Raw genomic sequence first — 14173 nt, 5'->3', positions numbered from 1 at the left:
TAGCGCGGGCAGTGGCTGGGGGCTGTCGATGCCATCGCCAATCGAGGTGGTAAGGGACGTCGACGATGTCTTCGGAAGCTGCTGTGACACCTCTTCCTCCTCTGCCGTGAAGACCATCTAGATCCACGCCATGGGGAGGAAGCAATCCCTGGAGGTTGTATGGGCGTTGGGTCCGCCATGCGACGCCGCCAGCCACCCGCCCGCCGCAGCTAGCGGCACAACGGCCAGGCGTACGACCACGCACGCAGGTCACAACACCGGCAGCCCGCTGGGACCAGCCTTGCTCTGCTACTCTGGACTCGATTTCGCCATCGCACGACCTAGCCACCAACCCTGTCGCACTCAACCACTGGAGAAAGGTCGACGGCGAAACGAGCGGGAGGACGACATCGATCGTGTGGATTCGCGGTGGACTCGCGCCGGTTTCTGGACCCTTCTCCAGACCTGTGTCGTCCCGTCCAGAGGGTGACAGGGGGCAGGTTGTGTGAGGGTGGCGTCGGGAAGCAGGCTCGGGGGCGCGTCGGTGCATCGGTGAGGACGTTCCGCGGCTTTGTGGCGCGGTCTCGGGAGCGGCATGGCGTCGGGCCACGATCTCGGGAGTGGAGGGAGCGGTTGCTACGCGAGAGGAGCGAAGCAGGAAGAGGCGGCTACGGAGGGAGCGAGCTAGGGTTAAGCTGGGTTGCCGGGGCAGGGGACGAACGCGGGCCATTGGATGGTACGGAGGGAGCGAGCGCTGCCGTCGTTGCTGGCGATGAAGACACTGACCTTGGTGGGCCCCCGCAGCTGGATCACGGACGGCTTCACGACGCTGAACACGAGGTCCCACCGGCGGGAGCTGTCGCCCTGGAGCCGGGTTTGCCGAGGCGAGGCAGCGGCGGCAGCGCTCGATGTCGGAGATCCATGGGCGGGCGCGAAGGGAGCACGGGAGGGAGCGACAGCGGCGCGGCTGCGGGATCCGTGGGGGATGCGGGATCTGGGGGCGGGGCGATGCGTGGGGGTGAGAGCGTGCGCATCGGACGGCTGAGAGACTCTAAAGTGTATTGGACGGTTGAGATCGTCGGAAGGCAGAACCAAACAGAGGCAGCCTACCCCTTAGAGCCTTAATAGGTAGTATAGATATATATATAGATTATACTATTATAGACATAGTGTATATCTAAGAACACAACAAAGCTATGAATCTATAAAAGTCAAAACATAGTATAGTTTGGAACAGGGGGTATTAGATGTTTATAAACACCTCAGGTTGAACAACAAACAAATCCTGAGCCCCATTAAAATACGTCTTTCTATCCACAGTAACTGCAGCACGACTAATGCGTGCCCATACGAATGCAGATAGGTTCTTCACCAAAGCTCCATGAGTCATCAAAAAATTATTGCAAGATGTTTCCACAGTTGCAGTTTATTTTGTTACCTGAGCAATAGCAGCATATCGAGCAAGTCCCCATGCTGCTTCCTTGACTGCTAATGAAGATGGACCACAAGGGATGCTAGCAACAGTCCTCCTAGAGAAGATCGATAATCATAGCAACTTTAGAAAGGAAGCACAAATAAGATTAGTTGACACATGAATAAGGGAAGTATGAACAGACCACTTTGCGAAGCGCGCCCCCTGCTTATAGTACTCAGCACACCTTGAAGCCAAACCATCAAGACCTTGGCACCATGATTCATTGTTGGATCCAGGCAATGGAACCAAACCCTGATTCATGAAACCAAAGCAATCAGGCAGTGAGAATCATAATGATAGAAGCAAATTGTGGGCTAACATGATGTTATAAGATCATGGCATGCATACCTTGTCAACCTTGATGCCAGGCATGATATTCTGATCCTTCAAGCAGTCAACAAACTTCTTGCCGTCTGTAGTTGATAGATGGGATAGGAAATGTAACATGTATGTGAAAGCTAGATATACCCTGTGTATCTGAGAATAGTAAGGTTTTTACTAACACAGTTGTAAAGCTAAATTAACTGTCATTAGAAAAGCAACAGAACTATCCTGGTAGACAAACAATCCATCCTCAAGAAAACTATTATTACAAATATAACTAACATCAAGAGGAACTGTTACCTTTGCCCATGGAGGGAGAGCAACATCGCCTATAGGTTCCCCATCCTGCTTGACACCAAGATGATATGAATTTGAATTTTCAAGAAACTCGGGCATGTAAAAGAATTCTGGAATAAGCTCTTTGACGTCACTTGTATTTGATAAGCTATTTATGTAAGCGCTCTCAATGCTTTGGAACAAATGATCTGCATGGTCAAACTTGCCACCCTGCACAAGTGTCAGACAGACATAAATGTAAATAATATGATAAGATCCCTTATTTTGAACTGTGGTGAAATACAACAAGAGAAATTATGTTTTGACAAATTCATGAATAATGTTTTGAAAATAATAGCTATGTGCTCGAATTTTAAGGAAACAGTGATAGCTATGAGCAAAATGACAACCTGAAAATTTAGATACAGAGATGTAAATGGCTCGAGCCTAAGCATGTAATGAAGAACGATTCCCATGCTAGAGTAGTGAGATCCGTAATAAAAACTTTAGACTGGATCTAAATTTTCTAGCCATGACAAGTGTTATGAGCCTAATTCTAATACATGTAACACTCAGGACTCAGCTCACTCAATAGGCTAGGGTTTTAAATTCCTCCAACACAACCTAAATATGACACACAAGAACATATGAATCCAATGGATTAACCATCACACAGTTACAAAAACAGCACTGAAAAGAAATACATATCACCACTATTTCAAGGACAGATTATTCTGCAGAAGAAAAAATGTCATAGAGAAGTAATCCTCATACAAGGACCATGCAAAACCAACAGTATCTGATCGAAAAACAATTACAATTGTGGGCATCCCGATCTTAGTAGCAAATTAGCAATCCCTAAGACTGTCACCACACAAAATCTGAAGTCTTAGACCTGCTTAAACCCTATGTTCAACAAAAACAAATAAATAAACCCCTTACCTCTAGAGATCTGCTAAACAATTAACATCTTGACATCTGCTCAAACACTAACTCCTTGTGTATTATGATAAACAGAACAATTAAACTGCACAACTGCTGCACAGCCCACGCCCCACGGAGCACAAGAGTTTGCAGCAACAAATTGTTGTGCCCACTGCAAACCACAAAGTTGTTAAGAGATGAAACGAGTAGAAGGTAAAAACTGATGCCAGCGTACAATCCCCAACTGAAACTGCAAAATTGACTACCTGGCGCTTAGACACCAGAGCAACATTCAACTAAAACGGTGCCCTCGTACTCCGAGTACGAGGAAACCCCTAAAAGATGAATCAATCCAGTGATTCTGCAATTGGCGCCCCAAAATCTTAGCATCGCCTGAACCCTAATCCTAGCTATTACTGACGCTAAACCTGCCATCCAAACCACAATACACAGTCAGCTGTCAGCTGTCAGCCAGTCCCCCCACCCACCCAACGAATCATCGATCACCATTCCCGCCTCCACCAAGCAGGCGTGCATCAACCATCAGGAAACCCATCAACGAACCATAAAATACACGATGAAGACCCAGAAATTTACCCAAAAATTGGACCGCACGCCCCTGTACTGGCTCACCTTCCTCCCCCTCCCCTCCCTCTCCGCTTGCCCGCGCCTAGGCCTAGGCCTAGGCCGCCGCCGTTGGTGCGGGTCCCGAAGCACCCTGCGTCGTCGCTGTCGCTGCTGGACCCGGCGACGAGCTCGCAGCAGCCGGCCGCCGTGCACCCGTCCGCGCCGCACCTGGCGCACGCCACGGGGGCCGCGGGAGCCTCTACGGCCGCAGGGAAGGAGGGCGTTGTGGGGAAGCCCTAGACCATGACGGGATTTGGGCGCGTGGGCGTGCGGGTCGCGGCGGGCTGTGCGGGCGGTTCCCAAGCGCGTAGGGAGGCGGCCGTTGCGGGCGTGCGGTGCGGCATGGACGGCATCGCGCGGCGGGCGTGCGCAGCGGCTAGCAGGTGTGCGTGCGGGCATTTCACGACGGGGGTTTAGCGGCGGGCGTAGGGACGGCGTGCGGGTCGCGGCGGGATTCGCGGGCGGTTGCGGGCGTGCGGCGCGGCATGGACGGCGTCAAGCGGTGGGATTCGTGGACAACTCGAGCGGGGGCCGGCTGCGGCTCGCGCCGTCGCGCGGAGGAGGGTAGGAGGCGGCGGGAGGAGTGTAGAGGCAAAGCTAGGGTAGCGCACGGTTGGACGATCGGGTGGGGGCGGGGCGATGCGTGGGGGGTGAGAGTGCGCGCATCGGACGGCTGAGAGACTCTAGAGCGTATTGGACGGTTGAGATCGTCGGAAGGCAGAACAAGCAGAGGCAGCCTACCCCTTAGAGCCTTAATAGGTAGTATAGATAATCGGATTTTGTCGTTGTCTCTCGGCCCAGCACCTGCGCCGTCGGTACAAGCTAGGCGCTCAACGAAATGTCCAAACCGGGCCCTCGCCACATTCACTGCCTTTATGCGCACGCTACTGCTTCCGTGCCGCAGCATTCGCCAACTGCTCGAGGTAATGTAAAGTTTGGTCAACTATCATTGACTCGTTGTCGCCACTGTTCCATGCGTACCCGTGAATTGGTCGATGTCGTGAGTTTGGGCGCCTGATTTAAGGAAAGCAATCCCAGGGTTTTGTGCGGAAAAGAAACCGTAGTTCAACGCAACACTTGCCAAATGTCTAATGAAATGCTTGAGCTAGGATTCATCGTCGATTTCGCAGATCCGAGTCGTTTATGGTGTGGTGAGCTATTTCACTACTCCCGCTAGCCGACTCATGGAGTAGATTGAGTTAGTTTGTTGGTCACGACGAATTCTTTTGTTAGTTGCACAGGTGCGTGTGGTTATATTAAATGATTGTTAAAATGTATCACATGTAGTATGTGGCGATGCTCATAAATGTAGAGTTGACACTTCGTCTTTGTGTGATGAAGCATAGGCTTGGGGTGTTAATTATGTTGAAGATATTGATAGATATATATGTTATATTTTGGCTAGTTCATAACATGTAAAATAGGTTTGGGATTTTAATCAGCCAGCCAATAGTTTCTACTTGAATAGTAGTGGTGAAGTAGTGATTTGCTTTAATAGTGCCGTATTATGTTGTTAATCGGCTAGGTGTCATAGACGAATGCTGATCACTTAAGTCGATATTCGGGGGATAAATGTGGGTCGTAGCTTAAAATTATTTGGAAACGAGTAGTGTCGGTGAGCCGATTTTAATCGAAATCTAAGAAACTATGTACTAAGATTGTATAAATACGTTAGACTGTTAAGGTTATGTTTTTGTGGTGACCTTTGCTTTGATGAAGTAAGATCCATGCGACGTTCATCGAGTATTCGGTGGATTGCTCGGACTGGATTCGTCGTCGTCCTCGCGGATTTGAATTGTTTAGTTATATTACGTTGTGTGATATCGTTAGATCCATGCGGGTTGCCTATGAAATGTCGTGATGCTTTACCATTAAGTGTTTAATTCTTCATTCTGTAAAATCGTAATATTATCTTGCGATATTCGTCTTGATACTCATACATGTGCATCGTGCATCTTATGAGGTACGCTAGTTGATCACGTGATATGGAGGACCAGAGCTGAGTCGACCACAAGATGATGTTAAGCGTGGGCTTCTCCCCAAGGTGATGCTGGGGGATCAACCTGAAGATGGCAGACTGAATAAGTGCCAACACAAAAGGCTGGTTGCCACCTAACAACACTAACCTAGTGTTATCTAGGCAAGTCCCAGTGCATTTGCCACCTCCTTGCTGTTTTAAAATCTTTATCGCCTTGTTTGATGCATTAGGTGATAGAAGTTGTGTGCTAAACAATTGATGCATTTTCTTCCTTGAAAAATTGATTACCCTTGATATCCCTTTTATGAAAAGGATTTTATGATGCTTAGCATTGCTTTAGAGAAACAAAATGTTTTGTTTTACAAAAAAAGGTGATGCTTCAGATTGGATGGGAATTTTTACAAAGAAAAACTTATGATGGTGGATCCATCAGGGCCTTGATGGGTTCAACATCTGAAAAGATGTACTTCTGCCAAGTACCAAACTTTGGGTTTTAAATAATAAAGCTGAGACCGGGCAGTTGACTTGCACAAGAAGGGAGTCTCGGTGTAGTGTCTCCATCTGAGTCGATTAAGGACCGTACCGATGTGGGTCTGCTGACCGAGGACCCTTTAACTAGTCACATGCCTCGTCATGGGTAAGCTTTGCCTCGGGCAGACCAATACCAGAAAGGCCAACACGCAATGGGAGTGGAGAGATGGCGAGAGTAGTGTGTATCCTCCGTGGCAAGAGGCTGGACGGTGGTGTATCTGTGCTCTCGGTTAGCGTGAACCCGGTCTGGTCTTGAGAAACCCAGTGGCGAGTTGACATATGCAAGGGTTAAGTGCTACATATGTCGTGTGATTAGAGATCCTTAGCTGAGTATTAATCGATTCGGATCGCCGTTACTTCTCGGACATGAAGACTTGGTCACTGACTTACACGTAGCAATCCAGTGAACTGATGGGATGATAAAAAGACAGCTAGTATAGGCCAAGTGATTGAACTAGGATAGAAAGAACTCTAGATGCAGGTAACTTTACTTAACCTGACAAGTAAAATGATTTTTTAAGGATTCACTTATAGTAAGCTTTTCTGCAAACAATCTTTGATTCTTGATAAGCTTTACCTTGATTCCCAATAGCCAGCATATCCTTGAGAGTCTTTTTCCTTAGACGGGTAAGACTTGCGAACGTACACTTCGTACTAAGGGTTTTCGAACCCATGTTGTTGCAGGTACTAGGTTTGTGCTGCTATGGATGGTGTTAACCGCCGGTGGGCACGACCTTCTTATAAGTCTAAGTACCTCTATTATACTTCTTGTTGAGGATTGTCACTAAGCTAGCATATATTTCAAACTTATAAATAATTTATAACACTTCAAAGTTTATTCCTTTGAAACACTTTTGTAACCACTCCGATAAACATAATGTAAATTTGGTGTAACTTGTAAGTTTTTTGTAATAAAGAAATTCCGCTGCTAAACGTTAGTGTGTGATTTGTGTTTACTTAATCTTGTGGTCCTGGTTGTAAGTGGTTTATCCGGGGTCCTTGGGACACTCAGACGGATCCTGTTAAGTTATCTGGTGCACATGCATAGTCGTCTGAGGTCTTTGAGACAAGGGCAGGTGCATGTGGGCCCAATAACTTGGGAGGTTCTGCCACACATCTGACAGTTGAGTAGTGACAGAAGTGAATCGAGAGCAAATGATAGGATGATGTTTATATTGGCGAGTAAGGAGACCTAAATAGACAGGGTGATACCAGAGAACGAGAGAGCTAAACGGGCATGTGAGATCAATGGTCAGGTAACTCTATGTCATCAAGATATAAGTTCTTAATTAAGTTAACATGCGAAGATTCTAGTGTTACATTCAAAAACTCATGTGCTCTAACTACAACAATAGTTTATCTATCTATCCACAACAACGCTACACCGCGCCACGACCATGACTGCAACCGTGCTGCACCATGCCATGCCTCACCTTGCCACGCCACACATCGTCTCGGTGGAGGTGGCACACACGTGGGTGTGACGCGCCTTTACCTTTTTCTCAACCACTCAATGAATACAGATAGGTCCATCTATATAAACAATGTAACCATCCCATCAACCATCTATACAGTGATAAAGGATCATACATAGTTTGTTTAATCTTGGCTTTCAAAAGTATTAAATACTTTAAATGGGCCAAGCCCATAAAATATTAACAATCCCCACCAAATTCTAAGCCACATATTAGACAAACTCAAATCCACTACTCTTTGAGATATCAGGGTTTTGGTGGAGGCTGTTAAGTTGACCATCCATCTAAAATAGGGATTACACATTCACATCTAAACAATGAACTATGCCTTGAATTGACATTTTTGTGTTAAGTGAGTATCACCAAAGTTCTTATCTGGTACTAGACTGTTACAAGCACCCCCTTGGTTTGAACTGTATAAGTCAAACTTCGAGGCCTTTCATGAGTATATAAAGATTACCCACACATGATAGACTATGACTAACATTCAAACTCATATAGGTGTGTTCTTTCTAGGATGTTCTGTAAGATAACATCCCTACTTAGATAAGTCACTCAAATTATATTAAGATTTTAGTTCGCCTACAATACATCAAATGAGAAATGTGCATCTCAAATTACCAAGATTTTATTTAAGGAGTCTCTCCATCAGTCATTCTCTACCTTGTTTCACCATTCTACTTCATGAGATCTCCAATCACATAGAAAATGCTACCACTATGGATTGACATTAAGTGGGTCTCAAGCCTATATTCCTCGATGCACCTTGAATCATATTATGTGACAAATCTTCTATAAAGTGGCATACCAAATTCTTAGATGTATGGATATAGTCCAACATAATTAATCTAGAGTTTCTTAGTGTTTTAACAGTTTCAACCATTTTACGTGCTTTGTAGACATCATGTTAACTTTAGGACTATTTACTTTGATTACAAATGTTTGATTATTGTATCTCATAGAGATAACCAGTATTGATTTTTCAACTACTGCTAAATCCATAAGGAGTTCATGGAGCCACTCAACTTCAACTTTGGTAGTATCTAATATTGTGAGTTCTACTTCTATTGTTGACCTTGTTAAGATGGTCTACTTACAAGACTTCCATGAAACAATCACACCTCCAAGAAAGCACACAAGTCTACTTGTGGCTTAAACCTAATCAACATCAGATATCCTATTTGCATCACTATAACACTCTAGTACTCTTAGGTGCCTAGTGTAATAAATGCCATTACTCATAGTCCCTTTGAGAAAGTGCAATACCCTCTCTAGGGCATACCATGATCCTCCCCTAGATTGGATACAAACTGACTGAGTTTGCTCATAACAAATGAGATATCAGACATCGCTGGGCTAGCCAAATATATGAGAAGACCATGATTTGACAGTATCTCAATTGATCATATGCGATAATATGATTTTTCCATAATAGCACGCTTGGATCATAAGTTGTTGGACGAGACGTGTAATCACTATATCCAAAGTGACTCGGCGACTTTTCAACCTAATAGGATTGCACAAGAGTAACTCCGTATTTCCTTCTTCTCTCAATATCTCTTTGTTAAGAACAACATTAGCCTCTCCCAGATTGTTTATTTCAAAGTTACTAGACAAAAAGTACTTTACTTCCTCGATCATATTAACATCGTTACAAAAGGTTAATATTTTGTCCACATATAAAAAGGGTCATACCTTCGCCCCTGTCAAATCGGTAATGGACACATTTATCAGTTTCATTTACAACAAATTTAGCCAAAGTCAGAACTTTACCAAATTTCTTATGTGCTTTAGTGCTTGTTTTAAACCAAACAATTGTAATATTTTAAACACCTTTTTCTCTTTATCATTTGATATAAAACCACCAAGCTAGTCAATGTAGATCTGTTCCTTAAGCTCTCCATTTAGGAAAGAAGTCTTAACATTCATCAGATGAACGATAAGACCATGCGAGGCAACCAAAAAAGTAACACATGTATGGTCATTAGAAGGGCAACAAGTTAATAAGTATCGAAATAATCTCTCCTTTTTTTGGGTATAACCCTTTTCCATAAGTCTCGCCTTAAAATTCTCAATAAAATCATTAGGCACGAGAAATTAGTTTTTTAGCCCTTCCTCTTACATATAAATGTTTCATATTCAAGGGTGCATGTTTCAGTATTTTCGTTGTACTGACAAGCCATTCATGTTCTATTTTGTCTGAGATTTCTTCTAGATGTCATTCTTAGACAAAGGAATTGTCGTTCGTCCTATTGCCACCATGTTCCTTTCATCGTCACAGCTTCGCTTATCAACTTCTTCGATGAAATCTAATCTTGGTTTTGTCGATTAGACTAAAGCAGTATGACAAAGGTCATGGGGGAAGGTCATAATCCTTCGAACCATGCTAATTCATTTGTCCTGAAATAGCAATTAAAATTGTTTTTTATCATCTGGGCCCTTTGGCTGGATAATCGTATATGATTTACCCAAGAGATAATGGTTACAATAGTGAAGTCAGCGACCGATAGAAATTAGTCTACACCAATGATAACATTTTCGTCTCAAGGGACATCCTAGTCTTCTAGAGCGGTCCCTATTTGCCATGTAGAACAAAGAGGCATTAGTCTAAGCATATTTACAATCAAGCAATTACAGAAAGTTAGTATGATTATCGTCGACAAACCATAATGTTTAAATTTATTAAGCTCGTAAATATTGATTAATGTCTTGTTAATTTTGTATTTATTATGTATATTTAGTTTATTAGTTTGGTAAATCTAGTTATGATGGAATATTTATGGTAAGTTTTAAGTTAGATAGAATGTTATATCTTACTAGTAATAAATATTAATATTTTAATAAAATATGATAATATAAAAGCACATATAATATCAACAGGTTCACAAAACGTATGCGTCACACGTTTCCATCGGCAAGCCTAACATAGCACATTCTGCATGGCTATAGGGTCCCACCTAACAAAGTACATATTTTTGGAGATTATACCATCCTCGTCATGTTTGTGTGTGTTAATGCTTAATTAACCGAGTAGCACACCACAACGATGATTTATACCTCATTACTCCCGATCTTAGAGCAAAATAACTATCGACCACATTTGGAGACTAGAAGCACATAAGAATCTAGAAATGTACTTTCTTATTTCTGGGACGCCACAAACATCATCCAAAAAACTTCATTATTGAACTATAACTCATAAGCAATCTAAAAGAGGGCACCACCAATGATGGGTTGTTGGTAGAACACTGTTGAGTTTGTCAAAGCAAGTTGGTTGAATGGCAGCAATTGTTGCAGTTGTAAGAGGGTGCCAGCGTTAGGCATAGCGTGCAGGTAGAACGGCAACAACTGTTGTTGTGTCAAGAAGGCAGCAGGGCTCACATCAGCTAGCTGGCTGAATGGTAGTAGTTGTTGCTGCTGTAAATAAGCAGCAGAGTTCAATGCTGCTAGTTGGTTGAATGGAAGAAATTGCTGGGGGTAGGCAGCAACTAGCTGGCTGAATGGTAATTGTTGTTGCAAATAAGCAGCAGAGTTCAATGCAGCCAGTTGGTTGAATGGAAGAAACTGATGTTGCTGAGAGTATGCAGCAAGGTTTGCTAGCACAAGTTGTTGTAGTTGTTGTGCCCTGATGTTTTGTGCCACCAAATGGACCAAAGGTAACTGCTGTAATAGGGCTGACGGTTGTTGGAGGAACAAGGGTGATAATGGTAAGATGCCTGTTGCGATTGCCTGTTGGATCCTGTAGGGTTGAACAATTGGGTTTTCACACATTGAAGACACCGCTGGTGAGAGGTATGGGGGAAGAAGGGAAGCTATAGGAGCTTGTGAGCATTGTGGGAAAATGGTTGCGGTAGCAACACTTGCAGAAAGACCAAGGAGCATAAGGAAGCAAAATATTTTGGCTGCCATTGTTGGTACACTATTGTGCTTTCTATGTTGCTAGTTGGTCTCAATAATATGTGCGATGTATTAACTACTAATCTAAGAGATATTTATACACATATCAGTCCTTGTGCTTGTGCAAGATTAATTTTGGATTTTGCAAAAAGAACATTAGTAAGATAAGGTAGAGATGACATGGTATCTAGTTGGTTTTGACATTTAGTGACTACTTTGTTGGGTTATAATTTATACGTAAGCAAGACAAACTTGATAAAATACAATAAATAAGTGGGTTTTCCTCTCGGTATTGTCCAAATACATGGGTGACAATGGTGTGATGCAATACCTTTACACATGTGTAACGATAGCCACATATGTGTTGCTTGGTTTGGCTATTTTGCACTAGAAAAAAATCATGGCACAATTCACCAATGTTAATTTTAGTGTGGTTAACTTATGTAATAATCGGTTTAAAGAATCACTCAATCCCCACCGATAGAAATTTAGGTACTTTTAGTTGCATTTTAATCTAGAAAGTTGATACTATTTTTTTGATGTCAATAGAAAGGTGCACATGTGATTTAAACATAATGAATATGAGCAAAATAAATAGTAACATATAAGGAAGACATTGTTAGTTGATATAGTCGTACTGGTTGTAATAGTGCAATGTTGTTGTTGTGTCGACTCAATCACAACAAAAAACACTAGAAAGAAGCGGAGGAAGTAAGGAGTTATGTCGCTGATATTTTCGAAGAACACGATTGTCGTCCTTCATCTGAGTAGATAAACACTTAGTCGACATTCATTTCGGAGGCCTGCTCTCATAGAACTCTTGTACGTAAGTGTTGTAATGGAGTACTCATCTGACAGTTGAGTTGTGACAAAGAAGTATTCGAGATCAAATGATAGGATGGTGTTTATATTAGCGAGTCAGGAGACCTAAATAGTCAGGGTGAGACTAGAGAATGAGAGAGCTAAAATGGCATGTGAGATCAATGGTCAGGTGTTGTCGGCCATGCCCTTATTCCCCAGCAGTTTGACGGTCGCGCCGACGAGTAGGACGAGTAGGGAGAAGAAGTCGACCACATCCTTTCTCGCCTCCGCGAACAGCAGGTGATGATCCTTCCTATCGATGGCAATCTTCATATCATGCTGAGCGTCATTGTCTTGTTAGTTGCTGCCATCAAATCGAACTAGCAAGCTGGAGCTCTGGCTTCTAATAGATTCCTATCTCTCTTGTTGGTGGAGAGTAACCAACAACCGCTGGCCCGCTACCCTATCTATCGGACAACATGATCACGTGAAGGCCTACTACTCCATCTGCAGGACAACATGATCATGTGAAAGATTGTCTCTGGCGCCGCTTTTTAACATTTTACGCTGAATTGATTTAAAAGAAATGTAGGGACTTTTTGTAAAAAGATGGCGTAGGACGACCGTTGAAACTGGTGCTTTAAGTATATTAGAGACTACACCTCACCTCACCTCACCTGACCGAACATGGACGATGATAGAGCGACGACGACATTGTTGCGGTGAAGCGAAGAATTAACTAAGTAACATGATTATATGACTCTGAAAGGGAAATGTGTTGTTGGGCCATTTCTAAGTGTTTTGGTGATCTAGTGTCCAACACAAGTGCCTAAGTGTCAAATGGTGGACAAAGTACAAATCAAGTATAAAGGTATGTTTCTCAGACTTAGTACATTGTTTTAGTGACTAATGTATTGTGTCTTAGTGCTGGAAACAGGAGAAATCGAATTGGAAAAGAGATGGCCTTGTTCAGCCAAAGTCAGCTCTGTCTGGGTGCACCCGACTGTGTCCGGTGTGCCAGGCTGGCACAGGCGAACTTGCCGCTCTTGGGAATAAATTAACGGCGTACGACTATAATTCATCGGACTGTTCGGTGAGCCAACGGTCAACCGGGCCAACGGTCGGCTGCGCGATCTGCGCGAGACACGTGGCTGAGCCAACGGTCGGGAGGGGGCACCGGACTGTCCGGTGTGCACCGGACAGTGTCCGGTGCGCCAACGGCTCCAAGGCTGCCAACGGTCGGCTTCGCCAAATAAGGAAGGAAATCCGCACCGGACAGTGTCCGGTGGTGCACCGGACTGTCCGGTGCGCCAGGCGACAGAAGGCAAGAATTGCCTTCCCGGATTGCTCTCAATGGCTCCTAGCTGCCTTGGGGCTATAAAAGGGACCCCTAGGCACATGGAGGACTACACCAAGCATTCTCTAAGCATTCCTAAGCACTAAGACATCGATTCCGCGCTTTTGATTCCTTGCGATAGCAGTTAGAGCTCTAGTTGAGTTGTGAACTCATTGAGTTGTGTTGTGAGCTCTTGTTGCGACTTGTGTGCGTGGTGTTGCTGTGATTTCTTGTCTTGAGTGTGTTGCTTATCCTTCCCTTACTTCGTGCTTCTTTGTGATCATCTAAGTGTAAGGGCGAGAGGCTCCAAAGTGTGGAGATTCCTCGCAAACGGGATATAGTAAAGCAAGCAAAACACCGTGGTATTCAAGTGGGTCTTTGGACCGCTTGAGAGGGGTTGATTGCAACCCTCGTCCGTTGGGACGCCACAATGTGGAGTAGGCAAGCGTTGGTCTTGGCCGAACCACGGGATAAACCACTGTGCCATCTCTGTGATTGATCTCTTGTGGTTATTATGTTTTGTTGAGACTCCTCTCTAGCCACTTGGCATT

The 14173-nt window shown here is 44.1% G+C and overlaps 2 protein-coding genes across 2 annotated transcripts; both read right to left on the bottom strand.

The window, feature by feature from the left end:
* Window positions 1-1390: 1390 nt before the first annotated feature.
* Window positions 1391-1915, bottom strand: LOC103653043 (fructose-bisphosphate aldolase 3, chloroplastic-like). Its single transcript, XM_008680019.2, has 3 exons — window positions 1802-1915; window positions 1596-1705; window positions 1391-1508 (listed from the first exon to the last, which is right to left on the bottom strand). The coding sequence occupies exons 1-3, from the start codon at window positions 1898-1900 to the stop codon at window positions 1406-1408; spliced, it is 312 nt and encodes a 103-aa protein (XP_008678241.1). The 5' UTR covers window positions 1901-1915; the 3' UTR covers window positions 1391-1405.
* An 8793-nt stretch (window positions 1916-10708) lies between these two features.
* Window positions 10709-11554, bottom strand: z1A2_2 (alpha zein). Its single transcript, NM_001137771.2, has one exon. It carries the CDS (start codon window positions 11495-11497, stop codon window positions 10796-10798), a length of 702 nt encoding a protein of 233 aa, NP_001131243.1. The 5' UTR covers window positions 11498-11554; the 3' UTR covers window positions 10709-10795.
* Between the last annotated feature and the right edge of the window lie 2619 nt (window positions 11555-14173).

Source organism: Zea mays, chromosome 4, assembly GCF_902167145.1.
Source record: "Zea mays cultivar B73 chromosome 4, Zm-B73-REFERENCE-NAM-5.0, whole genome shotgun sequence".
In the NCBI taxonomy this organism is placed as follows: Eukaryota; Viridiplantae; Streptophyta; class Magnoliopsida; order Poales; family Poaceae; genus Zea; species Zea mays.
The sequence above is the reverse complement of the archived record's forward strand: the minus strand, read 5'-3'. Positions and strand labels throughout refer to the sequence as shown.

Coding starts and splice junctions, on each gene's coding strand:
- LOC103653043 (XM_008680019.2), bottom strand. CDS start 1,900: ATGTTACATTTCCTATCCCATCTATCAACTACAGACGGCAAGAAGTTT. Junction 1,706..1,801: donor CTGGCATCAAGGTTGACAAG/GTATGCATGCCA, acceptor TTCATGAATCAG/GGTTTGGTTCCATTGCCTGG. Junction 1,509..1,595: donor GGGGCGCGCTTCGCAAAGTG/GTCTGTTCATAC, acceptor GATCTTCTCTAG/GAGGACTGTTGCTAGCATCC.
- z1A2_2 (NM_001137771.2), bottom strand. CDS start 11,497: ATGGCAGCCAAAATATTTTGCTTCCTTATGCTCCTTGGTCTTTCTGCA.